The sequence below is a fragment of the Apus apus genome, chromosome 23, assembly GCF_020740795.1.
Source record: "Apus apus isolate bApuApu2 chromosome 23, bApuApu2.pri.cur, whole genome shotgun sequence".
In the NCBI taxonomy this organism is placed as follows: domain Eukaryota; kingdom Metazoa; phylum Chordata; class Aves; order Apodiformes; family Apodidae; genus Apus; species Apus apus.
Genome location: NC_067304.1, coordinates 4,014,728 through 4,042,709, shown reverse-complemented (window position 1 = coordinate 4,042,709; position 27,982 = coordinate 4,014,728). Strand labels below are relative to the sequence as shown.

Genomic DNA, 27,982 nt, shown 5'->3' with positions numbered 1-27,982 from the left:
GTCCGTGGGGGATGTGAAACCCCTTGGAAATCCCTTTACATCCCCGCTGGGTTGGGCTGCAGCGACCCCGCCACCCTGTGGTGCTGTTGAAGGGGCTTCCAGAGCGAGCAGAGGATCCCTTCCCGTGCTCATCCCCCGGCGCCGTGGGGCCGAGGGGGTTAAGGCTGCCGGCAGCTGCCGTGGCTGTTAATGATTGATACCGAGGACGGTCTCCCTGGGCTTGGAAGGAAATCATCTACCCCGGCTGCGGCTGCGGGAGAAGCCACCGGCTTGGCAGGCAGCGTGGACGGAGGGGACGCCTGGTGGCACCGGTGAGTGTGTCTGTGTGTGTGTGTGTGTGTGTGTGGAGCCCGGCCGTGGCACACGAGGGCCATTGTCTGCGACCGGTGCCTGGCGGTGGCCAAGAGCAGCCGGGTGGCACCCGAGGGTGGCCACCAGGGTGAGGGGCACACGCAGCTGGAAATCCGGCGGGCAGGGAGGGCACCACGGCACCCTCGCCATGCTGGTGTGACTGTCGGGTGTGATGGGTTAAGCAGGTGCTGAGGATTTGTCCCAGCAGGATTTCCCCAGCGTCGATGCCATAATCCCTGCTCCTGACCTGCCCAGCCTGGGGAGGGGTTGGGACCGGGTTTGTTTTGATGCCTCGTGCCGGTGATTGCCTGGGACGGGTGTTTCTGCCCGCTGGAAGTGGTTTCTTAAGAAGCTTAGTGAGAGGTTTAAACCCTCCAGGTCTGGGTCTGGCTTGTGGCTCAGAGACTGCCTTGGTGGATCACCTTTGGTGGTATCACAGCTGCCCAGGCACCTCTGCTCCCCCCCCAGCCTGGGTTTTGGTGGCTGCTCCAAGCCCAGCCACAAGCCTTGGCCCTGCCTCTCTGGCCCTGTGGCCCCAGGCCAAGGGAGAGGGGAGGTCTGCAACCCCACAGTGGTCCCAGATTTGTGGGAGGCTGTAGAGTGCGGGGGAGGAGGCTGAAGGATTGCATCCTGATCTGATAAGCACTCTTGGTGTCTTGTGTCTCCTCGCCTGTGCTGCTGCCCTGTGCCTCTCAGTGTCTGCTGTGGTCCAGCCTGGTGTGCTCTCAGCCTGCCACCCGGGTCCCTCACCACCAAGCCCTGCAGTGTGTATTTCCATCTGTCCATGACTGATTTAATCCCTGGGGGAAGGATGCTTGGCTGGTGATGCTGCAGGAGAGCAGCTTGCTGCCATGGGGCTGCCCTGTCCCGCTCGGGGAGCCTGGCGATCCTGTGTGTGTGGGATTTGGGCTCTGTCCCCAAGAAGGGGTGACAGTGATGTGGTTAAAGCAGGGCCAAACACTGCCAGGGTGTGGACCATGACCTGCTGTGTCCCAGGTGCTGGCCAACCCTGTCACACTGCTGTGACTCTTCCCATATGTCACCCCATGCGTACAGGGTGCTGCTCTGCCAAACCCTCTGTTCCTGCAGCAGTGATTTTGGCTGGGCCACCCCGTGGGCCATTCCCTTGATGGAGCAGGGGTTGCCAGGGAGATAAAACACAAACTCTTGGTGCTTTTTGTGCTTTTCCCGACCCCAGCTGGGGCGGGAGCGGGGGACTCGCCCTCCCCGCCGCTGGCGATGCTGGCTGCCAGCAGCTGCTTTGTTCCCTGGAAATCCCCTGACTTCCCCCTGCTCCTGGCCATCCTGCTCTACAATGCTGAGGACAGAGGGGGCTTCTCCCACTCTCCATCCCCATGGATCCCGGCCAGCTGGGATGTCCCTGCTCGGGGCTAGCCAGGCTGCGTGGTGGCGGTGACGTTGCATGCGGGTTATGGATACACAGGAGCTGCCATCCGCCCTCGCTGGGGACTTTGCCCCGGCTCTGCAACCCAGAAAAACAACCTTCCCAACTGGATCCAGCTCAGGATTTTTTGCCTTCCATCCCAGCAAGGCTCCCACGGGGACTCATGGGGTTGATGGCGAGTGTGTCAGGGTTGATGGTGAGCGTGTGCTTGCAGGAGCGGGTGGTAAAGCCTGGCCTGGCCGTGGTGCTCGCTGGCTGCCTCCTGTCACACCAAAACCCTCCTGAGATGTGTGGGGCAAAGCTCTCTGTGCGGGGGCTGCTTGCTCCGGGGAGGCTCTCACCAGCATCAGTGGTGGGTGGCGAGCTGGGGTGTTCCCTGCCTGGCTGCTGCGGTGGCAGGTGACGTCTGTAGTTTGTCACAGGGGTGAGGTGGCAGAGGGGATGGGTGCTGGGACTGACACCCTTTGGCCCCCTCCATCTTGGGGTTGTTTCATGGCAGCACCCAGCACGGAGGAGGGCAGGAGGCAAATGGGGTGGTTTTAAACTGGGGGAGAGGAGATTAAGATTAGATGTTAGGAAGAAATTCTTTGCTGTGAGAGTGGTGAGAGCCTGGCCCAGGTTGCCCAGGGAAGCTGTGGCTGCCCCATCCCTGGCAGTGTTGAAGGGCAGGTTGGATGGGGCTTGGAGCAACCTGGGCTGGTGGGAGGTGTCCTTTGCCATGCAGGGGGGTTGGGACTAGATGAACTCAAAGGTGCCTTCCAACCCAAATTATTCTATCAAAATGAACCTTTGCTTTTGCCTCCCTGGCCCCATCCCAGCCACAGCTTCACTGGAGAGGATGGCTGGGCAGTGTGGTGAGGGGCTGCTGGGCTGTGCCCCGGTACCGGCACCGAGTCGGGTGCAGGAGGAGGCTGTGCCTGCACGGCAGGGGTTCGTTAGCAGGGGTTCATTAGCAGGGGTTCGTTAGCACGAAGGGCTGTGCTGCCTGCTGGCCCCCAGCCCTGATGGACGCGGCACCGGAAACGCTTGCTCAGCTGGATGGCGGGGCCGGGATTAGGACAGGGATGAGGTTATGGAGGAGAAGCGGCTGCTGGTCCCTGCTGCGCCAGGAGCCGGCAGCACCGCGGGGCTGGGCTGGAGGGAAACCTCCCCAGCCTCTGGTTTTTGAGCCCCCCCATAAAATGCCTTCTTCCCAAAGGCTGTGAATCCAGCAGAAGCTGGGAATTCCAGGGTGCCAGTTGGTCTGATGAGACTGTGGCAGCGCCTGGTCAGCCCGGGGGGCGTTTCTTGTAACTCTCCATCCCACGTTTGCTGCCATCTCCTCTTCCCCTGCAATCCTTTCTCCTTCTGCTGCCCTCTCCCAGGGCTGACATGTAGTTCCCACAAGTCCAGGGAAATGCAGAACAGCATTTCCCACCGGATTGTAGCCCAGGCTTTTGGCTGGGGCTGGCACAGGACACCCCATGGCCAGCTCAGCCCTGCCGAGGGCGTGGGGAGTGCTAAGGGCTAGTTTATTTATTTTCCTGCCTGAGTCATCCAACGGGGGCTGAAGGAGCTGCAGCCATGGCCCTGCTCAGCAGAGAGCTGGAGCTGGGGACAGCCCCGCATGGGGACACTGGAGCAGCTGAGACACTGGCACTTGTCCCCTGGCTGCAGCAACTCCGCCAGACCCGCTCATGATGCGCCTGCAGAATTTAATTTCAATTCTTTTTTATTTATTATTTATTTTCTGATTGCATCTTGTGCACACACTGCACTGGCCCCATGGGGCAGAGCTGAACCCTCAGCCCTCTTGGGGGGGAGTCCTGTGCATTAGCACATTATAATGCATTTGCTCCTGGCCTGGGCAGGATACGTGGGGACTTGGCAGTTTCCACTTGCTTATCTGAGGATGGATTTTTTCTCCCAACCCCCTTGCAGGGGCCATGGGTGATGAGGTGACTCCACGTCCCTTCCCGTGGGTGCTGAGCGCTGCAGTTCAGTGGGAGAAAAGGGTTTTCAAGGACTCTGGTCGGAGGAGAGGGATGTGGCTCACGAGGAGGGGGAGAGGTGAAAAAAGGGCTAGAAAAACAGAGGAAGGAGGCCAACGCACAAGGCGTGTTTGGCCGGTGGCCACACAAGCCCCTTGCTTGGGAGCTGCCTGGATGCTCGCCCCGAGAACATGGGAGAAACCTCCAGATGAAGGGTTTTCATTATCACTTCAGAGGGGGGTTGGAGGCAGCCTTGGCCACCTGCCTTCTCCTCCTGCTCCTGCCTGCCGTGGTCCTGGGCTGGCAGAGCCCAGCAGCCATGCTGGTAAGCCCCCCTTGAGGGGCTGGGGTGGCAAGGAGCTTGCTGGAGCTGGAATTTGGGCTGGGGCGTGGGAGGATGAGGTTGCTGGATAAGGTTGCAGCCAGCCTGGGAGCTGGGGGGGGACCACGTCAGCCTGCAGTGAGGGCTGGGAGGGGAGCCCCACGGCTCCGGCATCGCACCCCAGGGAGGACCGGGGTGGTCGGGGTCCTCATACCCCGCCCTGCCTGGCTGCTCTGCTCTGGATTTAGGGCTTGGCAGGCTCTGGTGCCTGGGCGGTGAGCCTGCTGATCCCCTCCTCCTGCCCTCCCAGCCGCCAGATAACAGCCAGAAGCCCTAACACCCCCGGGGGGGCCACAGTGTGGGAATGGTTCCCAGTAGCTGACGTCTGCCCCATGCTGGGGGGGCGGTTATAGGGGCTACTTGGCTGCATCCAGCTCTACAAGCTTGCTCTGAGCTCTTGGAGAGGACCCCCCACCACCACGCACCCCACACCAGCCCTCAGCTGGCTTTGTCCAACCCCCACAGTGCATCCCGTCTGCCCCACGTTGGATGAGGAGGGATCCCAGCACAGCCAACTGGGAATCCTGCCTGGCAGGAGCACAGCAAGGTGTGCTGGGGACCGACCCACTGCTCCCCACCACCCACTTCCTCCTGAGGAAGAGGAAGAAAAGTAGCATTGAGTGAAGGCTCATTCTTCAGCTATTGCATTTATTCCCTTCTCTTGCTCCTCACTTCTATGAAAAAGCAGGAGGAGGTTTAGAAGTTTTTTTTCTTTCATGTTTACCCTGAGGAAAAACACCAGTTCTTCTCCCTCACAGCCCTCCTGGGAGGTCTGGGGGAGCCCACCCCCCACCCCTGAGCTGCTGTTGGGAGCCCTGGAGCGTGTCCACCCATTGGGCTGTGGCCGATGCTGTATCCCTGCCCACCCCCAGATCCTAATGGCTGTGAAATAGCCCAGCTGGTGCAGGGAAAACAGCGTCTGCTCCAGGCTTGAACCCAGGTTAAAGGTTCCCAGAGCAGCCCCTGAGCCTGACACAGGCCCTGGTGCCACTCAGCTGGGGTGTTGGATGAGGTGGCACTCTGTGGCTCCTACCTACAGCACCCTGCACACCCAGGAACTGTCTTTTCTCCTCCTGCCACACTGTCCCCCAGGGCTGCCTTCCCCAAAAAGGGCCACAGCTTTGCCTAGTGGCTCCCCTTCTTCCGTGGTGGCCCTGCCACCAGGTGAGCATTGGCTTTGGCACACAGCAGAGGGCTGGCACACATCCACGGGCCGTTGGGGGACCTTGACCCCTGGCTGCTTCGCTGCGGAGGGTGGCGGTGATGGAGGAGCAGGTGAGTTGCTCCTGTGGGGGACATGGGGAACAGCCAGCACCGGGTGGGTTTGCCAGCAGTGTGGGCACTGGCTGGTATTGCCAGTGCTTGTAGTGGTGGGCAGGTTTCTCCCTGCACATGTGGCTAGTAGCCCTGTGGCTGGTGGCTGGCAATGTGCCTGTAAGGAGGACAGCAGCTCCTCTGTTCCCAGGGTGCCCTAAAGGGGTGTATTTTGATGTCTGGGAGCAGTAATGCTGCTGTGTTGGCACATCCTCTGCCCACACTGGAGTTGTGGTTCCTGTCCCCGGCTGCTCCATGCCACCCTCCTGGCAGGGACCACTTGTGCCAGGCAAGGAGCAGAGGGAGCATCACTGAGCTGGGCACTGGTGCTGCCTCAGCTTGCCCCAGGCTGCTGGACTGACATAGCTGGGACTTCAGGGTGCTGGTTTTCTGGAGGAGCAGGTGGATGATGCAATGGCCAGGAGAGGCTGGGATGAGCCACACCATGGGCTGGTGTGTCCCGAGGTGGTCCCGGGATGCTGGCGGAGCGGGGGAGGTGGCCTGATGGAGGCCAGCTGGCTTTCTGTGCTCTGCTTCCTTCTTTGGAGGTTTCTTTGAAATGTCAGTGCTGCCTTCTCTCCCTCCCAGGGCATTATCGTAACAGTCCTGGTGGATTTGCATTCGCTTTCCAAAGTGCTGAGCCCAGGAAGAGGGTGGGTCACCCCAAATCCTGCTTCCGGGGCTCCTCACTTTCAGCCTGCTGGGGTGTGAAGGGGTCCCCGGGTTTTTTTGGGGGGCTGAAGGCCCGTTGCTGGATGCTCCGGGTCCCCCCCCTCCCTGCCCTGCAGCTGCTGGGTTGTTCGGTGATTGGTGCTTGTGCCCGTTCAGATCCCCGGGATTTTCCTTGGGTGTGACCTGGGGAAGGGAAACGGCGACATTTGGCGGGGTGGGAGGGGGGGACGACAGGGATGTTTTGGGGACAGAAGCAGGGGGAAGGGATGCAGCCAGTGAATCCAGGGCAGCAGCAGAGCTCATTTCAGCGCGGCTGCCTCCCTCCCTGCGACAACCCTCACCCCCCCCCCCCCAGAGCTTCCCGGGCAGAAGCCCACCAGCACTGCTGCCCTACCGGGGTGTGTGGGCTGGGGGTGTCCGGCAGCTCCCGCTCCTGCTTCTCTCGCCCTTCTCCTGCCCCTCGCTGCTCCCCGGCGCTGCACCTGGGGCCGGGGGGAGGCGGCGTGTGCCGCGCTGCCCTTCGCCTCTCCTCTGCGCGGGGACGCCAGCGGCAGCCGTTTGTCCCCGTCACTCGGGGCTGCCGCACACCGGGGCTCTCCAGCCCTGCCTGCACCGGAGCCCCCGGCACCCGCCGGAGCTCCCATTCCCCCGGAAAGCTGATGCCCCAGGCGCGGGGAACTGGGATAATCTGGGAGAGTACAGCGAGGACCCTCCAGCCGCCTGCCGCGTCCCCCTGCCCGCCCGGGGCTGCTGCCCCCATGGCATGTGCCGTCGCTTCGTAGATGTCACCAGGCAGGTGACACGGGGCTGGCCGTGCCCGGCGCTGCCATGGTGGGAGCCGGGAGCCGGCGCTGAGCTGCGAGGGCCCCCGGCATCATGCTGAAGTTTCGGGCGGACCGAAGGGTGAGGTAGGATCCCCGAGGTGGGCTGGGGGGGGGCTGGGCAGAGGGGGCCACAGGCAGGTGGTGGTGAGGGACCCTCAGCTGGGGCAGTGGCTGCTGCATTGCAGTGCTTGGGAGGAGATGGAACTCGGGAGCTTCTGGAGCGGGGTCAGCCGGGGGAAGTGCTGGTTGGTTTAAGGAGGTTTCCCGGCTGTTCCCGGGGTCTTGATGGATCTGGGGGTAGGGGCAGACTAGGGGTGGGGGGAGGCACCAGGGTAGGTGCCAGGAGGAGCCGTGGGGGCTGCAAAGCTGGGTGGGTGTCCTGCACTCTGTAGTGGGGCGAGGGGAGAGTACAGCCTATGGGAACAGAGACCTGCTGTGGTGCAGTGTTGTGGGCTGGGGGAACATTCCCAGCTGGGGTTTGGGCAGGGTGGGTCAGGGCAGCCCCCACTTTCCAGGGCTCATGTTGTCGGGGTGCTGTTTGCATCCTCAATGTGTGTCAGCATCATGGGGGGCCCGGGACCTGCCCCAGTACCTCCACGTTGTGCCCCTCCACAGTCATTGCTGGGGGGCAAATGGTCTAGGAATGAGTGTGTCCAGCCCCAGGTGAAAGAATCCCCCCCTCCCACCTTGCTGCTGTCAGAGCATTGGGCAGGCTGTTCCTGTCAATAACTCGTGTTGGTGGTGGCACAGAAAAGCTCAGAGCCGGGGAGGTTTGGGAACAAGCACTGCCCCTTGTTGGGGGGTGCACACACATTGCCTGGGTTTTTAAGGTGACCCCCAGTGATGGGGAGGAGGGCTGGTGGAAAGCAGATCTGTGGCAGGGTGCAGGATGGGACCTGCAAGGGGAAGCAGCTCAGCAAGGCTTTTTTTGGGCAGAAAGCAGTTAACATCTTCAGAGCCTGGCTGGAGCCCAGGTTCAGGGTGAAGCGTGTGTGGATGGGATGGTCTTGGCAGCTGTGTTTTCTTGCTCAAACTTCCCCTGTTTTGCTGACACGCAGAAGTTCGGCAGCATTCCGGGCTCTTGGTGTGTTGGCTTCGTAGGTGGCCGGGGCACCCGTGTCCTGGTGCCTGGCAGGTTTGAGAAGGAGGAATGTCACAGGGATGGGCTCCAATGCAAACTTCCCAGGATGGAGCCTGGAACATGCAGGGGCTCATGTCCTTTCCTCCTGCTACAGCTCCAGCAGCGTGTGAGAGGGTTGCCCAGCAATATTGGCTCCACAGGATGGGGCAGGGACATGGCAAATGCTGCCAGCTGAGCCCAGTGAGATCCCAGCCTCATTTCTCCTGGTGCTGCCAGCCCGACCTTGCTGGTGGCATCTGCCTTTAGCTGCAAGCCAGTGCCAGGGCTTGGGCTGAGCTTGGCCTGATCCAGCTGCAACAGCTTGTGCTGGTGGGTCTGCCCCATCCCTGGCAGTGTTGAAGGGCAGGTTGAATGGGGTTTGGAGCAACCTGGGCTGGTGGGAGGTGTCCCTGCCCATGGTAGGAGGGTTGGAACTAGATGATCTTGAAAGTCTCTTCCAACCCAAACCATTCCATGATTCTGTGCTAACCATCACCTGCTGCTGTCTCTCACAGCCACAATGAAAGGCGGAACACATTCCTGCACCCAGTGACGGGACAGGTCCCTGAGGACAACTCAAGGCTTGACTTGCAAAAGTAGGTTGGCTCCCGACTCCCCTGATTTTGGGGTCTGGCTTGTGATGGGGGAACAAGGTGGGCTGGGCTGAGGGGTGAGGGTGCAGGGGCCAGCTCCTGCAGGGTGGAGAAATGCAGCTCTGCTGACTCAGCTCTCCTGTGCTGCAGACCAACCTTGGACATGTCAAGCAAAGCGGGCAGCAAGCGACCGGCCACCATCACCAGCGAGCCCTCCAACCACACCATGGTGTCAGAGGCGCCCCCAGAGCGCCCTGGAGGACGGGTGGGTACCCAGAGCTGTGCAGCATGGCAAGTGGGGTGCTTGGAACCCCTCCATGGGGACTGAGCATCTTCTCTCACCTTCTGCAGGCTTCACGCTCCTCCCGCAAGGGCATCGCCTTCGGGAAGCGCTCCAATTCCATGAAGAGGAACCCCAACGCTGCTGTGACCAAGAGTGGCTGGCTCTACAAGCAGGTAGCTGAGCCCCTGCCGTGCCAGGTGTCCCCCCAGGGCCGTGCCAGCCCCTTGCCCCTCTCTGCAGGTGAGTGCTGCTCTCACTGCCCCTCTCTCGCAGGCCAGCTCAGGGGTGAAGCAGTGGAACAAGCGCTGGTTCGTGCTGGTGGATCGCTGCCTCTTCTACTACAAAGGTACAACAGCGAGTACCTGCTCCAGGTTCCCCCTATGGCTCGTGCCACCCTGTGGCCACCAGCCACAGAATGGTTCCAGTCAGAAAAGACTTTTAAGATCATCAAGTCCAACCCTTAGCCCAACTCTGCCGAATCTGGTGCTAAACCACGTCCCTCAGCACCACATCTACACGGCTTTTAAACACCGCCAGGGGTGGTGATTCAGCCACCATCCAGGGCAGCCTGTTCCAGTGTTTAATAACCCTTTCAGTGAAGAATTTTCTTCTAATATCCAATCTAAACCTCCCCTGGTGCAACTTGAGGCCATTTCCTCCCTTTCTGTTGCTTGTTCCTTGGGAGAAGAGACTGACACCCCCTCGCTCCAACCTCCTTTCACGTGGCTGCAGAGAATGAGAAGGTCTCCCCAAGCCAGGCACCTGCAAGCAACCCCAGGGCTGTTATTGAGCCTGGAGCAGGTTTTGCCAGTATGGGAAGAGGGGTCAGCAGGTGACAGCACCCTTTTGTACAGATGTGTGCCACGCAGGGGACTCAAGGGGTTAATGTGGGCTCCTTCCCCAGCCTCCCTGGCAGCTCCCAGCCCTGGCAGCAGCCCTGGGTGGGCATGAATAATTGAACAGAGCCTGGGTGGGAGCCCAGCCCAGGCAGGCAGAGCGGGCAGCAACAGGCAGGCAGTGATTTCCCACAGGTGGGCTCCCTATCTGTGGGAAGGAGCGATGGGACCCTCTTCCCACAGCTGCTGGTGGGTCCCTACTGGGGGGCAACCAGGGCTCCCAGCACCCCCTGTGTGTGTAACTCCTCACATTTGCCCAGCAGATGAGAAGGAGGAGAGCATCCTGGGCAGCATCCCCCTCCTCAGCTTCCGCGTGGCCGCTGTGCAGCCCTCTGACAACATCAGCAGGAAACACACGTTCAAGGTCAGTGCTGGGGGCTTGGAGGGAAGGGGACAGAGCATTGGGGTGACAGTGATGCTCGCAGGGTCCCTGCTGCTCCCTCTTCTTGCTTTCTTGGTGATGGGGCATGGGGAGAGCTTGGCAAAGGGGTGAGCACAGTAACCCCCCAGGGATACCCTGCTCTCTGCTGGGGAAAGTGAGGCACGCGTGGGGCAAAGCAGCTTCTCCAAGGTTATTGTCCCCACCCCCCAGGCTGTCAGGGCTCTGCTCTTGGGGTGCACTGTTGCTCCCAGCCCGGAGAGGTGCTGGTGCAGGGTGAGCAGCAGCTCTGCCCTGGCAGGCAGTGCTCTCAGCCCTCTCCCTGCCCTGCTTTCCCCTCCCATCACTGCTCCTGGCCAGCCCATCCCTGCCCGCTGCTGTGGTGCTTCTCGGCAGCGCTCCCAGAGCCACACAGAGAGAGGTGTCCCCAGCTCCTCTGTTTTTTTGATTAATATGCTTTGACTGGTGTGCAAAGCAAAGGAAAATGTAATTGCAAGGGGGTAGCTGCTCCTCAGCCTGTGCTGGTGTGGAGAGGAGAGCAGTGGGAGGGTGGCTGCTGCTGCTGGGGCTCTCCTGTGTCCATCCCCAGCAGCAGACCTTGGCTCTCCCTTGCTCCCTGGCACCCCATGGCACTCACCAGCATCACCCTGTGCCTTCACCAGCACCGCTGCTTGTGCTGCCCATGGGCTGGTGCACAGGCCAGCTTGTACCCATGTCCACTTGTGCAAAAAGCCAACATGCCCCTTCCTGCTGGTGCCTGGGGTCCCCACAGGGCCCTGCTGGTGAGTTTTCCAACTTTTGTCACTGCCATCCTTAAACCTGCATTTAAGCTGCATCTGAGCATGGTTTAGGGACAAGTGCTGGCAACCATTGAGGTGTCACTGCCTGCAGCTCCTGCAGAGAATGACCTGGGGGTGACAAAATGTCTCCTGGCTCATGACACCGGTGGGGAAGGAGCCTTGCAAAGCTGCCGCCCACGAGCAGCTCTGCAGACACGTGCCTGCAGCTCCATCTGCACCGCAGAGCTTTTTATTTGGGGGGTGATGGTTTTTGCTCAGAGGAGGGTAGAGAGGGTCCTGACAGCCAGGAGAGGTCTGGGCTGCAGCACCTGCTCTCCTGCCACACTGTGGCTTGACCCTTGTCTGTGTTCCCTCCTCTCTCCGCGGGCGAGGATCCCCGGACAGGAGGTCACTCTTCGTGCCCGTCTGCCACGCCAGCACCCAGTCACCACCTAGGTAGTACTTCCGTGCGTTTCCTGTGCATGCAGAAGGGTGAGGGGCTCTCCAGCATGCTCTGCTCCCCCCCCCTGCACTAACCCAGGGGATGACCCTTTTGCTCTGGCTGCAGAGTTTTTGGAGGCAGGAGTGCCTGGGGGTTGCAGGAGGTGACCCTGTGGCTGGGCACGGTGGCTGCATGCTCTGGGGAAGAGGGAAACCCAAGGGAGGGTTTTAATTGCACCTCCATTTTTCAAATTTTATTTTATCTTAAAATTGAGCCCTGAAACTCTTTCAGGGGGAAAAAAAACACCTGCTTTCCTTACTGCCTCCCATCCCTTCCCACAGAGGGGGAAGGTGGAAGCTTCAAAAAAGCCCTAAATAGCCAGACCTGCCTTCCAGGTGGAGAGTGGGCACTGACTCCTTGGACCAAAAGTGAACCTTTTTCCCCCAGAAATGTTGTCTGGGCCAAGAAGCCACCTTCCCCTTAACCCTGCATGAATAACAATGCTCCAGGCAGCTCTGCCGCTCTTGCTGGGATGCTGACCCCTCTGCCCACCCCGCGTGGACCTGCTTGATGCTGGGGTGGTCTGAGCATCATGAGGGTGGCTGCAAGGGGCTGGTGGCCCCAGGACATCCCCTGAAAAGGGACAAGGGCTGGTGCCAGCTCTGCCTGCAGAGCCTTCCTCCTGCTTGGTGTCAGTGAGGATGTGGGTGGCTCGGGAAGGGAGGGAAGGACCGTGCTTTGTTTCCCCTGCAGCAGCAGGACCTTGTGCCGGGGTGAAGATGGAGCTCTGACCCTCCTGTCTGTGTCTCTCCCCACTTCTCTGCCCCTCCTGCAGGTGACGGTGTGCTGGGTGGAGGAGGTGACGGCCAGTAACGAGCAGTCCCTGTCTCCCCAGGCCGAGCACGCCGGCATCCGGACGTACTTCTTCAGCGCTGAGAACACGGAGGAGCAGGAGTCCTGGATCCAAGCCATGGGCGAAGCTGCCCGGGTGCAGATCCCCCCAACCCAGAGGTCAGCACCCCGCTGTCTCCCCGTGCCACCACTCCGCCCTTGGAGATGGGGTGGGAAGGGTTGTGCACCACAGTCCAGGACCTTCTGGGAGTTCAAGGGTCCCTCTGGAGGACAGAACTGGGGAGCTTTGGCCCCCCAGAGCTGAGGGAGGGTGGGATGTTACCAGCCACCCCAGGGGCATTGCAAAGGGAGGGTAACGCTCTCTCCCATCTCGGCACCTTCCAGGCATGAGAAGCCAGACTCTGAAAACATCCCCCCCAGCAAGCACCACCACCACCACCGCAACACCACCCATCGCGAGCACCCCAAAGCCGACCCCGACGCCAGGACCCGGGGGGAAGGCGATGGCCGCGGCTCGGAGAAGATGGAGAGGAAGTCGGAGAGGATGGAGAGCAAGAAGGAACCCTTGGCCAAAGCCAACGGCATCGCCGGGCAGGAGATACCCTCGGAGCCCGGTAGTCCTTACCCTGAGGCAGCCCGGGTCCCGGGGAGCACGGAGAGGCCTCCCCAGCCCAACGGCTGGCCCTGCTCGTCACCCAGCCGCCCCGGCAGCACCGCCTGCCCCCCGCCCGACGGGGAGGGCCTGGCCCAGCGCCGCAGCTTCGCCCCCCGCACCCACCCCGAGAAGATCGCCCAGCGCAAGAGCTCCATGACGCAGCTGCAGCAGTGGGTGAACTCACGCCGAGGGGCCGTGCCCCCCGAGGAGCTGCGGAGGTGAGGGCTGAGGGGGGAAAGGAGAGGAGAGGGGGGTCCTGCTGCTTTTCTCCAGGGCCGCCCCTCAGGTGATGTTCTGGGAATGTTTTCCCCCTTCCTATCTGCTTTCTTCCCTCCTGGGGTCAGAAAAATCTCCTTTTTTTGGGCTGTATCGCATGTGCTAGTTCTGAGCTGGGTATGGGATGGCCCAAAAAGCCACGCACGGTGGGTTTTGGAAGGGAGGTCATTATGGGGTCCCTGGGAGGATGGATGCCAGGAGTGGAGACCAACATGGGGTCCCTGGGAGGAGAGAAGCCAGCCAGCTTTCTGGACACTGTCAGAGCTGCCTGCTCTAACGCTGTCCTCACCCACTGGCAGCCCTGGCTGTGGAGCAAGGGTCTGGGCACAGCTTGGTCACCAGCGCAGCTCTCACGGCTCTCTTCCCCTATTCCAGCCCCACCAGGTTTTACCCTGTGTCTCGCCGGGTACCCGACTACTATTCCCCCTACTCACCCCAGTACCCTGAGGACTACCAGTACTACCCACCCGGGGTGCGCCCCGACAGCATCTGCTCCATGCCCGCCTTCGAGCGGGTGAGCCCGCCCTGGGCGCTGGAGGACAAACGACATTCCTTCCGCAACGGGGGCACCTACCAGCTCCGCGACTGGAAGGAACACCCCGGCTTCGGCCGGCAAGACGTCCCCCTCTGGCTTCCTGGTCCTGGGAGGCAACCGACGTACCTGGATGAGGTGGATGCAGCCTCGGGGTCCCTGCGGCGGATGTCACTGCAGCCCCGTTCCCGCTCCGTGCCCCGCTCCCCCAGCCAGGGCTCCTACAGCCGGGCACGGGTGTACTCCCCTGTCCGCTCGCCCAGCGCCCGCTTCGAGCGGCTGCCACCCCGGGGAGACGAGATTTACGCCGACCCCACCACCTTCATGATGAGGAGATCCATCAGTTCTCCAAAGGTAAAGGCCTGTTGGTGCAGGGGGGTGCTTGGGGTCGGCATCCCCTCACCGGGGATGTCAGGGCAGGGAGGCTGCAGCACAGCTTGTTCCCTCCGCCTGCACAGCCTGGCCTCAGAATGTCACCGTGGCTTGCAGCAGCTGGTGGCTTCAGGTCCTTCCTCACTGTCCTGAAAGGCTGCCCCAGGTTGTGGCTGTTCCTTTCTGGCTGCCTGGAGAGATGGAGCAGGAGGGGATGGGATGAGGTGCTCAGGGCCACCACGGGTGACATGCTCCCGAGGAGGGGTCTTCCCTTGCAGATCTCTCTGGCCTCTCACACCTCTCTCATGTGTCTCTGGTTTTGGGGGTGGGGGGTCTCCTCTCTCCTCAGTATGACTATCTGGGTGACAGACGGCCCATCCCGGCGGGAATGTATCCGTACCACTACCCGGCATCTCCCACCGTCCACGACAAAATGGTATGTACACTGCTGGCACTGGGGGGGTGAGCCCTGTCAGACTGGGGTGCAGAGTCCCCTGGGGAGGTGGGCCAGCTTGAAGACTCCTTGGTCAAATGGCCAAGGAGGAGTTGTTCTGCTCCAGGGGCAGCTTTGTGGGTCAGAGCTGGGCTACTCTGGGGCAGGTCGGGACCACAAGTCCTTTTGCTGATGTCTCTGATCCTTCCTGGCCACACCTGAAAGAAGTCCTTGTGGAAGGGCCCCCAATCCCTGCCTTGCAGCTCCCAGGGGCAGTGGAACACCCTTGGACTCCTGTACACCCTGCGACAATGGGCCAGGCTAGTTACCTCCAGGGTGATCCCCAGCTGAGGCTGGCACCCACCCTGCACCTCTCCCCCTCTTGCTTCCTCACTTCTGGCTACAGCTGCTGCTTTTTCCTGTGTTTTGTTTCCCCTTGGAGCACTGAGGGGTTGGAGCCATTGGGGTGAGACCAGGAGGTTCCCCTGCAGAGGCCAGACCCCAAACCACAGGGCAGGACTGGCTGTTGGAGGAGGGAGAAGCACGAGTTACCATAAGCCACCCATGCTGCCATCCATCCTCGCCGGCCGGAGACGCAGGGAAAGGGTTGTGCCTCTTCCGAGGTCCCGTTAGCCAGGAGGGAGATCCGGGAGGAGAGCAGGTCTCCCGCAGGGCACATCCAGGGCAGCTCTCCCAGCTCTGTGCCAGGGAGGTGCCTGGCTTCCCAAGGCTGAGAGGGCTTCACATTTCCGTGGCCTTCACCTAACCGCTTTGCTTCTTCTTTTATATGTCGTGTGTTCGTTTCTTGCCGCATGCCTGCTGGCTCCTGGTAGGATGAACTTTTAGACCTTCAGTTGCAAAGAAACCTAGAGTATTTGGACCAGCAGGTAGGCAGAGCTGGCTGCAAGCCTCATGCTGCTTACATCCCCATGTGCCCTGTCCCCAGCGGCCTCCCCTCCCAGCACAGCATCTCGTCCCCTAACATCCATCCTCACCCTTCTTGGCATTAAACCAGCACGAGTCGTCTTTGGTTTCCTTCTTCCACCCTTCCTGTCTGTAGGGTTGCTCATTGCTTGACAGAAACGTTTTCCCTGACAGTGCCTTCTGTGTGATGTGCCAGAGATAGCGTGTGGGGGAGGGTGTCTCGAGGGAGATTTCCACATGCCCAGGATCGTGGGGTGTGGGGGAAGCAGCTCTGAAACCCTCCCCAGGTTGGTCTGCACGGTGCTGGCTCAGGGTGGTGTGGGACACTGGTGCACCATGTGGCCATTCTGGCCAGCATGTCCCCACCTCCAGCACTGGCTGCAACATCAGTGTGAGCCAAGGTGCTATGGGAGTTTTGGGGTTCATGCCCCTCGTTCTGGGTAAGCTGTGGGGAGGTGGTTTTGGTGGTGCTCTGGCCTTGTTCCTCCTTGAAGGCCAGAGGTTTGGTGCAGGGCTGGGGTGAGGCACCCTCTGGGACTGACACCAAAGCAACAGCTCCCAGGATTTTGCGTTGCCAAGGGGGTGTTTGGAGAACAGTGATCAGACTTCATCCCAGGAGCGGGATGGGGGTAATTCAGCTGGGAGAGACCCCAGGACTGGTGGGGTGGGAACCACAGGCACCAGCTGGCGTCAAAGCTGGGGACAGGAGCTGTTAACCGGTGGTGCAGTCCAGGCACTTGCCTGCAAAAGCCAGGCTTGCACTAAGGGAGCTGCTCCAGAGACAATCTCATTAGTCTGCAAATCTCCATCGGTGCAGTAATCGCCAGGATCTGTGTCTGCCTTGGAGAAGAGCCAAGGACAGGCCGGAGCACTCGCTGCAATAAAAGCTCTCTGGGTTATTTCACAGCCGTCGGCAGCAGCACTCGCTCTCTGAGGCTCTTTAAAACACTCCCTAAAAAGGCTTTGCATCTCCTCCTCCTCTGCTGCTGACCTCTGGAGAGACTAATTCAGGGTGCTGCTGTCGAGTATCTCTTTTCAGAGAGCTCACTGCTTTGTTTGCTCTCTCCGTGTTTGTCTGGTCAAGGGGATGGCTCACTTGGCTGCTCCCCACCTTGCTCACCTGCCCCTATTCAGGGTTTGGTCTCTGGTTTGTGCTTAAACTGCTGTTACCCCTTTGACCCTGGGCCTGGGTCTGTCCTGCTGCCCCAGAGGGCTCAGGGCAGGGATGCTGGCAGTGGCCCAGGGAATGCACAGGGGTGCCAAAAACCATCCCTTCCTTGCCCTGCGCGGCAGCACAGCCACGATCTGCCACCTCCTCAGGATCACCCCCTTCCCACCTGGCTGTGCTGCTTGAGGCTGCCGGACTGAAGAGGGGGGACACTGCTGTCCCCAAAGCCCAGGCTTCCATCACCTTCCCTATCACTTGGAGCTCACCTCTGCCTTGAGCCATCCCAGGTTCTTGAGGCAGGGCACCGAGGAGCAGGGTCGGTCTGTCTGTCTGCCTGGACCACGCTGTGTGCTGCAGCCACAGGTGTCTCTGTGCAAGCTTGTGTCTGTGTGTGCAGTTTGCTGCTGCCCAGCTCTGAGGTGGCTCCTGTTTTACCTGTGTTTTCCCCTCAATGATGTTTTCAGGGCATGCAACCAGCCCAGGATGCTCTTGATTGCACAAAATGGAGCAGCAGCAGCCTGGGGTGGCTGTCTCCACATGGCTCAAGAGCCTGGGACATCTCTTGGAGGTGGCATCTTGCAGCCCAATGTCCTGAGGGCTCCTGGAATGGGCCACCCCACTTCTCCCAGGGCACCCGAGCCCCGCAGCACTCCAGCTCCTCTCTGCTGACCTCTCTGCTTTCCTTCCCTGTCTGCCACAGATGAGCGAGAGTGAGACCCTGATCAGTATGGTGAACAGGATGGTGGAGACCTCCTCCCCTAGGGCTCAGCTCTACATGCAAGTAAGCCTCCGGCCAGCAGGCCGTGCATGGCAGCCACACCAGCCACCCTGCTCTCCATCCCTTAGGTCACCTTCTGCCATTTCCACTCATGCAGACTCCAGCATCCATGCTGCTGCAGCACATCATGCTCTCGGGGACCTGCTAGTCCATCACAGGCTTTGCTAATCCACCCATGAGCCATTAAAACCCAGTCAATCCTTGTGCTGAGAGCACAAGCTGGGGACTCAGCACTCTTGAACTCTCCTCCTTGTTGAGGCTGGACTTGGGTGCTTTGCTCACCTTCTGTGTGTTGCTGAGGCAAGGAAAAGGTGTGGGAGGACTTCAAGACAGGAATTCAGCCCAATGCTCTTAACCAAAGCAATAACTGCTGTAACAAGGAGAGGAATCAGCCTTTTACCCCCTGAGGCTCAGGCTTGTGCTGTCCCCCAGCCAGAGAGGCTGTGAAAGCATTGGCATGTCCCAGTTGATGCTGGGCTACAGCTCCAAGCACTGGCACATCCCAACACCTGGGAACATGTCTCTGGGTCCCTTTTGTGCTGCCAGCCCCAGGCAGAGGGTTCTGGGGCCCCTCTGTGCTGCCCAGAGCATCTCCAGGCAATCACTAAGGTTCTCCAATGAAAGGAAGGTGCCTGTTTCCATCTGCTGTGAGCAGGGACATGCTGGAGGGTGAAGCTGGAGCTGCTGAGATGCTCTGGCTTGCTGGACTCTCAGCAGCATCTCCATCCACCAGGCTCTGCTTCCAGCCTCACTGGGCATTTCCCAGGTTCAGGTCTATTTGCATTGTCCTATGGTTTTAAGTGGCTCTAAAGTAGCATCTTGCTCTCTAGCAATAATGATCCCTTTCTTCATATCTTCCACCTTTCATCTTGAGATCTTGGAGACATTTAATTGATGAGGTCCTATTAGTAATTTAGATTTCCAGGAAAGGAAAATGACTCACGGAGAAGCTGGATGGTAAACAGGCAGCTGCTGATTTATAGGTGTTTCCACTCTGCTAAGTGGGATTACAGCTTAATCTTTCTGCCTTTGTTTCCCTGCCTGTGAAATGGTGGCAGTTGCACACCAGGCAGTTAACGATTCACGAGGCATCTCTTTAACTCAGCTCTTGGCGTCCTGGGGAGAGGTTGTCTCCAACTAATTCCCAGGGCTCACCCAGCCCATGGGCTGGGAACGGGGAGGGAGGTTGTGCCTTCATCCCAGCACCTGCTGCTTCCTGACCGTGCCGGCTGCAGGGAACACCCGTCGACTCCATCTCTCCCCCGCCCCCAACCCCGCCACTTCCCTGCTCTCGGGAATGGGGGAGAGGGGCCGGGAACTGCCTCCCCTTCCCCAGGGGCTCCGGGCTCACCCCACGCTCCTCCTGCAGGTGACGCCGTTCCCGGAGCCCTACAGGGAGCCGCTGCACACCTACAAGATAAGCGAGCAAGACACTGATGTAAGTGCAAACGTCTGTCCTGCGTGTCCCCGCGCTGCCCCGTGCTGTTGTCACTGTCCCCTGCAGCAGGTCTGCTGTCCCCGTCCAGGGAGCTGTGCTGAGTGGCCCCGCACAGCCGGGCTGGGACTTGGTGCTGCCCCAAGTGTGGTGTGTGCAGCCTGGGGACTAAAATCCTCTGCTGAGCTTCACTGCTTGGTCTTGTCCCAAGTCCAGGTTCGGCCAGTGTCACCCTGGCTGGGGCTGAAGTCCCTGCAATGAGGGGCAGAGGGCTGGAAACCCTCCCCAGGGCCAGGCGTTGTCCCATCAAACCAGCCCTGTGGGACATGTCCTGGCTGCACATTTGCACGGGGACACTCCACACACTCCATCACTGAGCTCTCATCCTCCCTTTCCTTTCTCTTTACCTCCTGGGGACAGAAGCTGCTGGGGAAGCTCTGTGAGCAGAACAAGGTGCTGCGGGAGCAGGAGAGGCTGGTGCAGCAGCTCCGAGCAGAGAAGGTACGTGGTGGGTGGCTCAAGCCAGGGATGAACCTGGCTGCAAGGTGATGGCTGTGCCCAGGCAGCACCTTCATGGCAAGGAAGGGTCATGTCCTTCTGAGCTGGGAGAGGTGCCCATGGTCCTGGAACTTCCCACGCATTAAATAAGGAGAGGGACTTCAGCTCCTGCAGCTGTTAGGCTCTCGTGACTCCATCTCCCTCCCATCTCCCTAGGAGAGCCTGGAGAGTGCCTTGATGGGGACACACCAGGAGCTGGAGATGTTTGGGAGCCAGCCAGCCTACCCAGAGAAGCTGCTGCACAAGAAGGAATCACTCCAGAACCAGCTCATCAACATCCGTGTGGAGCTGTCCCAGGCCAGCACGGTAACCAGCCCCCACCCCACCCCACCCCCCCAGGCCCTTTCCTCCCTTCCTGTAAAAAAAAATAATAAATAAAATTTTAAAAAGGGAGAAGGGAGATCCACTGGTTGGCTGGGGTCCTAAATGAGCCAGAGTTCCTCTTTGGGGACAAAGCAAATTAACATTCACAGTGTGTGCCCAGAGCCATCTCAGCTCCTGCTCCCATTCTGTGGGCACCAGGCACCCCCAGGACACAGCCTGGCTGGGACGTGGCAGAGCTGCTACCCCCCACTCCCACCCCCTCCACCCCCCGCAGCTTGGAGTGGGTTGGATGTAGCATCGTCCTGCATTCCTGGGTGCTCCCACAATGTGCTGGCTGGGGCTGCTGTCAGCCAGGGAGGAAACCCACCAAACCCACCCCCCAAAACCAACCCACTTCCTCCCCAGGCCTTGGCAAACAGCACCGCTGAGTATGAGAGCCTGGAGAGTGAGGTGTCTGCCCTGCACGATGACCTCTGGGAGCAGCTGAACCTGGACATCCAGGTGAGTGGGGCCCCAGGGTCCCTCCCCATTCCCCAGGTCCCCCCACAGAGGTGGAAACCCCCTGGTTCTCCTCCACGGACCCAGTTTGCAAGTGGCTGCTCCACGCTCAGCCCTTGGTGTCCACAGCAAGGGCAGAGGGGCTGAGGAACTGTGGGCACCTGGGTGCCATTGAGGGGCTGCACCCCAGCACTTCCCGTGCTGCCTGGGGTTCTGTCAGTTCCCCCCCACACCACAGCAGGTGCCTGGGGGAGCAGAGTGATGGCTCCTGGCAGGAGACAAGTCATGGGTGTGATGGTTTAGGCTCCCCTGGGGCTGAGTCTGCCTCAGCTGAACTCCCCCGGGGTCCCACGGCTTGGTGTGGGGCTGGGGTGCAGTGAGGCTGGGGTACAGTGGGGCTGGCAGTGGTGGGAGCCTCTCTGACCTGCTGCCCTTTCTCCCCTCCAGAATGAAATGCTGAAACGGCAGATCCAGAAGGAGATCTGGCGGATCCAGGACGTGATGGAGGGGCTGAGGAAGAACAACCCATCCCGGGGCACGGACACTGCCAAGCACAGAGGTGAGCAGGGGCCATCCCTTCCCTGGCACAGCACCAACTCCAGCATCCCGTGGGGCATCACCCCCAGTGAGGTGGAGGCTTTGGGGCACAGATTTCTTCCTGCTTTTCTCCACAGTGGCCATCGGCCCCTCAGGGACATACAGCTCCAACAGCCCTGCCAGCCCCCTGAGCTCGGCCAGCATCACCAGCCCACTCAGCCCCTTCTCCCTCATCTCTGGCTCCCAGGGCTCACCCACCAAGCCAGGACCCACTGAGGTGAGTGCACCAGGGTGACCCTGGGGACCTCTTGGCCACCATTGGGTCCCCAGCCTGGCTCACAGGGTGGTTTGAGCCCTTGCTGTCAGGGGTTGGGTGGGCACCAGGCACAGAGCAAGGCTGGGTTTCTTCCTGGCTCTGCCTGGGGCAAAGATTTGGGCACGTGCATGGGCTGTAGTGTCCCCTGGTGGCATCTGGGTCCACAGTCCTTGCAGGGGATGTGACTGGGCTTTGCAGCCTTTGGGCTCCTGCATCAAGCAGCCCCAAAGGCTGAGAGATGTTCAGCTCCAGCTTTTGGCTTCAGGACCAGCTCCTACTGCTACCACGGTCCCCTCTTGCTGCCCTCACCTGAGGTCCAGCAGTGCTGGTCTCACCTTCATCCGCATGAAGCTTAGGTTGGAATTTGGGGACTCCACACCCACCTGGCTGTGCACAAGTGATACCAATGTCTCCTGGGGGCTGCCAACCCCCCAGGCTCTGCCTGGCCCTTCTGCACGGGGACATGGAGGCCGCAGGGCCCCAGCAGCAGCAGCCGGCTGCTCTCCCTCCTTCGTGTGACGCTTCCGCTGTGTCTTGTCTTGATCTTTTTCTAACTCTCTCTTCCTTCCTGGCTCTCAGTGTCTCTGCTCTCATGCTCCTCTCCACCCCAGGAACCAGGCCCGCCTCGACCTCCCCTCCCCAAGTCCTACGTTCCCCTGGAGTCTCCTCCGACCATCCCGCCGCTCCCCGGCGAGAGCCGCCTCTGGCCGTACCCCACCTCCCCTGCCTGGCACCAGGGCAGCGAGGCCAAGAGGGGACAGGTACCAAAACCTCTCCAGAGCAGTGGCCCCGTCCTCTTCCTCCCCCCGAACATCAGCTGGCAGGGACTGGGATGAGGCAGGTGGTGGGACTCCAGCGTGGAGGACAAGGACAGCGCAGAGGTGGCACTTGGCTAGGGGACAGCAGCGTGTGGCTGGTACCTGCCCTCCCCAAGGGGAGCAATGGGCAATGTGTGTCCCCCAGCAGCCTCTCCATGGCCCTCCTGTCCCCACCAGGTCCCCGGCACCCACCGTGCTCACTCAGGGACAGGGACTGGCTCATCCTGGGCAGCTCCCAGAGCTGCTGCAGCCCCGGTGTTGGCTCCTCTGTTCTCCTCTGCCCTCACCTCTCACTGTTCTTCTGCTCTGCTCCCTGCCCTGTGGTGCTGGGCAAGCTCTGCCCACGGGGGTGAACCCCCAACTTCTGCCTCACCAAGGGCAAACCCAGATTTAGGAATTCCTGGTAATGCCTCAGCTGTGCTCCCACCAGGGAGAAGGGACCAGGTTTGGACACCAAGAGACACAAGTGCCCTTGCAGCTGGGAGGGTCAGGATGGGAGCATGCAGGGGCTGGCAGTGGCTGTGCTGAGGTGGGGACAATTTTGGACCCCAGTGTGGGCACACGTGGCAAGTGGACCTTACTGGAGCTCAGCACAGAGCCAGGGTGTCCCCATCCTGGGGCTCCCAGGTGCCACTTCCAAACTGTGGCAGGATCCTCACCCCTTTTCCCATGTAGGAGGCTGTCCCACAGGGACAGTGACCAGAGCCTGGCCCTGATGGCCCGGGACATAACAGGGCAAGAGCTGCAGAGCCCTCCCAGCCCCTCTCCTTGCACCTTTGGGGTGTGCTGGGGCCACCTGGCTGGTGTCTGTGTGTCTGTCTGCTCCCGGCAGCGTGTCTGCAGGCTGCATGTCACCCCGTGCCTGCGGAGAGCAGCGGTCTGTCCCCAGGCAGAACATGGGCCCCAGGAAGGACAGGGGCTCACCAGGGACCTGCTTTTTTCTCACAGCTCAAGCCAAGCTTCGAGCAGAGCAAGAAAGAGGCACAACGACCAGCCCCCCCTGGGCCCCCAGCCGAGGGGCTCCTGCACAGCCGGCAGGAGCAGGAGGCGGAGAAGCAAGCGGCGCTCAACAAGGGTATGAAACCGGGGTGGTGGGTCCTGCTCCCCGTGGCTGCCAGGAGCCCCCAGCACTTTGCTGAGCCCCAGTCTTGGGTCCCCAGGGGGGTTCAGCCTGGTGTTTTTGTTTGCTCTGCAGTGGGCATCGTCCCCCCCAGGACCAAGTCTCCAGCGGAGGAGGAGGTGGTGACCACGTCTGGCTTGCCAAGGAGGAGCACCAGTGGCATGGCCAACGGGCTCAGCTCCCGGGTAGGGCTTGTAGCCAGGGGCTTGGGGCTGGGGTGGTGGGGCTAGGCTAGCAAAGGGGGGCTGGGGTGTTGAGCCTGGAGAAGTGAAGGCTCCAGGGAGACCTCAGAGCACCTTCCAGTGCCTGAAGGGGCTCCAGGAAAGCTGAGGAGGGACTTTTGACAAGGGCAGGGAGGGATGGGATGAGGGGTCACAGCTTTAAACTGGAAGAGGGGAGATTTAGGTTAGACATTAGGAAATTCTTCACTATGAGGTTGGTGAGACACTGGCACAGGTTGCCCAGGGAAACTGTGTCTCCCCAAAGATGTTCAAGATCAGGCTGGATGGGGCTTGGAGCAACCTGGTCCAGTGGGAGGTGTCCCTGCCCATGCAGGGGGGTTGGAACCTGATGATCTTTAAGATCCCTTCCACCCCAAACCAGTCTGGGATTCTGTGATGGGGCTGGACCCTGCTGCAGGCACGGGCTGTGTGACCATGGGGCTGGGTTCTCCCCAGGAGAGGCCGAAGAGCGCCGTGTTCGCCAACGAGATGAAGGTGAAGATGAGTGTGGAGGAGCAGATTGACCGCATGAAGCGCCACCAGAGCGGCTCCATGAAGGAGAAGCGGCGCAGCCTGCAGCTCCCTGGCAGCCAGCAGCCCGACACCCCCGGCACCAAGGCACCTGCCTCCTACAAGGTGGTGAGTCATCCTAAACGTAAGGAAAACACTTGGTTGTGAGGGCAACAGAGCACTGGGACAGGCTGCCCAGGGAGGTGGTAGAGTCTCTGTCTCTGGACACATTCAAAACCCATCTGGACATCTTCTTGTGTGATCTACTGTAGGTGGTCCTGCTCTAGCAGGGGGATTTGACTTAGATGATCTTCAGAGGTTCCTTCCAACCTTCCCCTGCACCACCACAGGGCTGAGGCAAACCGGCCTTTGCTTTGCAGAGTGCCTGGGGTGCCTGACAGAGCAGAGGGGACACTGGGGGCTGGGGAAGGGGACAATGCACCATCCCGAGGGAGCTCAGGGGGTCTGGGGTCCCTGGCAGGTGCGGCGGCACCGCAGCATCCACGAGGTGGACATCTCTGACCTGGAGGCCGCGCTGCGCTCCGAGGAGCCCGGGAAGGTCTACGAGACCCCCCAGGAGGAGATCGCCCGGCTGCGCAAGATGGAGCTGGAGCCGCAGCACTACGACGTGGACATCAACAAGGAGGTGAGGATGGGCCATCCTGAAGGAGCTGGCAGCCTGAGCATGGGGTGTCCCTCCCTCCAGAGCCTGCTCTGGTTGGGGGTGTGGGGGGGGGAGGTTGATCCGTCATCCTTCATCCATTGGGATCATGGAGCCACTGGGCACACCAAGTGGGGCAGGTGGGCGCTGCAGTAGGGATGTGTCCCTGGTGACTGGCACCCAGCTCAGCCCTTGCCCACTGCCCCCAGCTCTCCACGCCAGACAAAGTCCTCATCCCTGAGCGGTACATCGAGCTGGAGCCTGATACGCCCCTCAGCCCCGAGGAGATGAAGGAGAAACAGAAGAAGGTGGAAAGGATCAAGACCCTCATTGCCAAATCCAGGTGAGACTTCAGTGCCCGTGCCCATGCCAGCCACCCCGGGGGGCACCCCAGCACCCTGTGGGGTCTGTCCCATCGAGATCTGGCATGGGTGCTGATGCTGGGTGCTCTTCACAGCCTGCAGAACGTCATCCCCCTGGGCGAGGGGGAGGTGGACACCCCCCAGGACCCCGAGACGCAGCTGCAGGAGCAGGAGAAGAGGATCGAGATCTCGTGTGCTCTGGCTGCCGAGGCCTCCCGCCGGGGCCGCATGCTCTCGGGTAAGGCACGGGTGGGCACGGGGGGTTGGAGCCTGCCAGCCCCCCTGGAGAGCAGAGCCCAGGTAGTGCTGAGGGCAGGACAGAGCGGGCAGGTTGGGTGCAGGACAAGCTCATGGGCTGCACAGGCAGCAGGAGCGAGGAGCTGGTGTGGGCAGGAGAGCGAGCTGCATCAGTCCTGGTGCAGGGCACCCCACGCCGTGCTAGAGGGAGCTTGGTGGCACACCATGCCACGTCCATGAGGAACCCTGTGGGGACTTCACATGTGAGCACGGTGGCACAACACGCCTGGTCCATGAGGAACCCAGCATGGAGCTCATGTGTGAGCATGGTGGCACACTGTGCCTTGTCCATGAGGGCCCCTGTGGGGAGCTCATGCATGAGTGTGGTGGCACACCATGCCATGTCCATGAGGAGCCCTGGGGGGACTTCACATGTGAACACGGTGGCACGCCATGCCATGCCATGTCCATGAGGAGCCCTGCAGGAGCTCCCATGTGTGCACCATGGCCGGGCGCTGCTGTGGCTGCTTGTCCTGACGGCGCTTGCTTCCCCCTTCCTTCCTTCCTTCCTTGCTCTCCCTGCCCTTGCCCCGCTAACCTCTCGCTGGGTCTCCTCCTGCCCCTCTCTGCTGCCAGCAGCTTGTGTTCTTCATGCCCTTCTCCCATTTCTTGTTTCCAGCTCAATGTGCTACCCCAAGCCCTCCCACCTCCCCAGCCTCCCCGACTCCACCGACCAACCCCCTCTCGTCTGAACCATCCCGGGGCGCCGACAACAGCCATTTTATGCGTGTCTGAGCCGTGAAGTAAGAACCTCTTCTCTCCTACTTCATCCCATCCTCTCTCCATCCCGGGGGGCTGGGCAGGGGGCTGCTTCTCCTGTGCCCAGTGCCCGTCCATCGCTGCTTGCTCCAGCTAACATCTCCCCAGCCACGTCAGCCCCATCTCCTCTCATGGACCAAGTGCAAGTGTCCTCCATACTGAAGCTGGGTCAGCCAGGGACACCAGTGTGGGCAGGGGGGGCTTGGCAGGCTGCTGGGGGAGCCCATGGATGGACCAAAAAGGAGGGTGGTCTGTGTGCCAGGCTCTGGGGGACACCCGCCCTGGCATGTGCTGCAAACTGGAGGGGACTCAATGTCCCCCTGCTTGGTTGGAGGTCCTCCCTAGGCAGCTGGAGGTATGGAGCTGAAGCTGCGCTGGGTTAGGGCAGGAAGGGGTGGTGGGGTGGGCAGAGGGGCTGCTCCTCCACCGGGTGCCCCATGTGGAGCTCAGCCCTGCTCTCTTCCTCTCCCTCCAGCTCAAGCTCTGGCAGCTGCCGGTGCCAACAAGTTCCATGGGGCCACGTTTTAGGGCCCTGACACAGCACCGAACCTCTCGCCATCGTTTTTGGTTCTCCTGGACCCCCTTCCCTCCCTCCGACGGCGAGACCACCCGGCACAGCCGAGTGGGGAGATGCTGCTCTGCCCTGTCCCAGAGGAGACGTGTGGGTGCCAGCAGGTTGTCCGCTGGAGTGAGGTCCCCGAGGAGCCAGCCTGAGTGGGGACAGATCGGTGGTGTCCTGGGCATCAAGCTTGCATGGACAGCTGGGCAGGGACATCTGTGGTGTTGGCCCACGGCACAGTGTCCATCTCCCTGCTGGAGCAGCCCTGGGGAGGTGTGGAGCCCCCCAGGCTACCCGTGGTGATGTTGTTGGTCTCCCAAAGGTCTGTGAAGGGGCTCTTCTGGGTGGAGATCAGCCAGTCCCCACCGTGTATGGTGCTTCCACCTGCTGTTAGACCTGGAAGCTCCAATTCTGCCCTTCAAGCACCTCTTCCCCTCCCTGTGCCCTGAACCTGGCATCCATCTGGCTGGGGGGTGGTCACCAGCAGAGCCTGGTCTGTCCCATCACTCCGGGTGCTGGTGGCTCAGCAGGAGGAGGAGCCGTGGAGGACAGAATGGATGGAGCTGGGACAGGAGGGAGGACACGGAAGTGCCCAGGGGAGCGGTGTGCTCAGGATAATAATAGGGGTGGTACAAGGGCTGGCCAGGGCACGGGTGCCCTGCTGGCATGGAGCAGGTCTGGCCAGGGACAGGGACGTGGCACAGGAGCAGAGCAGGGAGCTGGGGTGTGAGGTGGGACGGCGAAGCTGCGGGCTCGGCGAGGATCCCTCTGTGGTGGACGGGGATGGTGACAAGAAGGGGAAGGGGCTTGGGGTCAGGGGGTGGCAGTGGGGCTCGTCCTCAGCTGTCCCCCTGTCACATCTGTCCCAGCCCCTCCGAAAACCTGGCACTGGGTCCTGCCCCAAGACCTTCCCATTGAGCTCCGGACCTTTCCATGCGTTTGAATTTCCCTGCAGCAGGTTTTCCCGTTTCTTTGGCTTTCTGGAGGGAGGGGGAAAATAAAGCTGGGAAAGTGGTGTGGCAGGCGAGGTGGTGTGGTTGGCAGGGGTGGGCAAGGTGGGGGGAGTGAGGAGATGCCCTCCATCCTGCAGCTGTTTCCCCACTAACGCCCACCAGGACCCCCACCCAGTGCTCCCCCTGCCTCCCCCTCGCCCCCCATCTTAGCAATACTGGTGGGATCCCAGGAGCCCCGAGCCTCCCACAGCCCTCTGAGCTCATAAAGCTGCCCCTTTATTTTGCTATTACATGCCTTAATATATGTTTTATGGAAATTATACATTTATAATATATATCTATATTTGGTTTTCTCTTCTTTCCTGGGAGGTACCGCTTTGTGCTAAGCTCTCTCTGTCCGCAGGGTTGTTGGCACCAGCCCTGCCAATGGGTTAAAGAAAAGCAGATTTTTTGCCAATTTATCAGAGAGAAAAAGAAAAAAAAAAAAAAGAAAATAAAAGAAAAAAAAAAAAGAGAGGAAAAAAACCACTATTTAAAATATATCTATTTTTTCTGCTTTTATTAAAAGCAAATTTATTTAAAATAAAATATAAAGAGACTGTAAGTTTTAAGAGATGATGTGTTTATTTTCCCATCCCGGGGTGGGCTCCCCAG

The 27,982-nt window shown here is 60.6% G+C and overlaps 1 protein-coding gene across 9 annotated transcripts; it reads left to right on the top strand.

Annotated features, from left to right (window-relative positions):
* PLEKHA6 (pleckstrin homology domain containing A6) lies at positions 1 to 27,932 on the top strand. 9 transcript variants are annotated; one of them, XM_051638853.1, is made up of 27 exons: positions 2 to 311; positions 8,554 to 8,634; positions 8,782 to 8,896; positions 8,983 to 9,087; positions 9,188 to 9,260; positions 10,074 to 10,174; positions 12,306 to 12,421; positions 12,647 to 13,135; positions 13,569 to 14,079; positions 14,447 to 14,533; positions 15,364 to 15,417; positions 17,323 to 17,403; positions 18,770 to 18,838; positions 19,256 to 19,336; positions 19,550 to 19,699; positions 20,123 to 20,218; positions 20,663 to 20,774; positions 20,890 to 21,029; positions 21,680 to 21,829; positions 22,835 to 22,961; positions 23,082 to 23,191; positions 23,684 to 23,866; positions 24,219 to 24,383; positions 24,608 to 24,741; positions 24,856 to 24,998; positions 25,677 to 25,800; positions 26,292 to 27,932. In XM_051638853.1, the coding sequence occupies exons 1-26, from the start codon at positions 190 to 192 to the stop codon at positions 25,790 to 25,792; spliced, it is 3,711 nt and encodes a 1,236-aa protein (XP_051494813.1). In that variant the 5' UTR covers positions 2 to 189; the 3' UTR covers positions 25,793 to 25,800; positions 26,292 to 27,932. The 9 variants fall into 9 exon arrangements, with proteins under 9 accessions (XP_051494814.1, XP_051494813.1, XP_051494811.1 ...); XM_051638851.1 differs by having other exon boundaries at positions 12,246 to 12,421; XM_051638854.1 differs by lacking the exon at positions 25,677 to 25,800 and having other exon boundaries at positions 1 to 311; positions 12,246 to 12,421.
* Positions 27,933 to 27,982: the final 50 nt, after the last annotated feature.

Excerpts from the sequence above, each read along its gene's own strand:
- PLEKHA6 (XM_051638851.1), top strand. The coding sequence starts at position 190 with ATGATTGATACCGAGGACGGTCTCCCTGGGCTTGGAAGGAAATCATCT. Across the intron at positions 8,635-8,781 it reads TCAAGGCTTGACTTGCAAAA|ACCAACCTTGGACATGTCAA; the intron begins GTAGGTTGGCTC and ends CCTGTGCTGCAG. Across the intron at positions 20,219-20,662 it reads AGCTGAACCTGGACATCCAG|AATGAAATGCTGAAACGGCA; the intron begins GTGAGTGGGGCC and ends TCTCCCCTCCAG.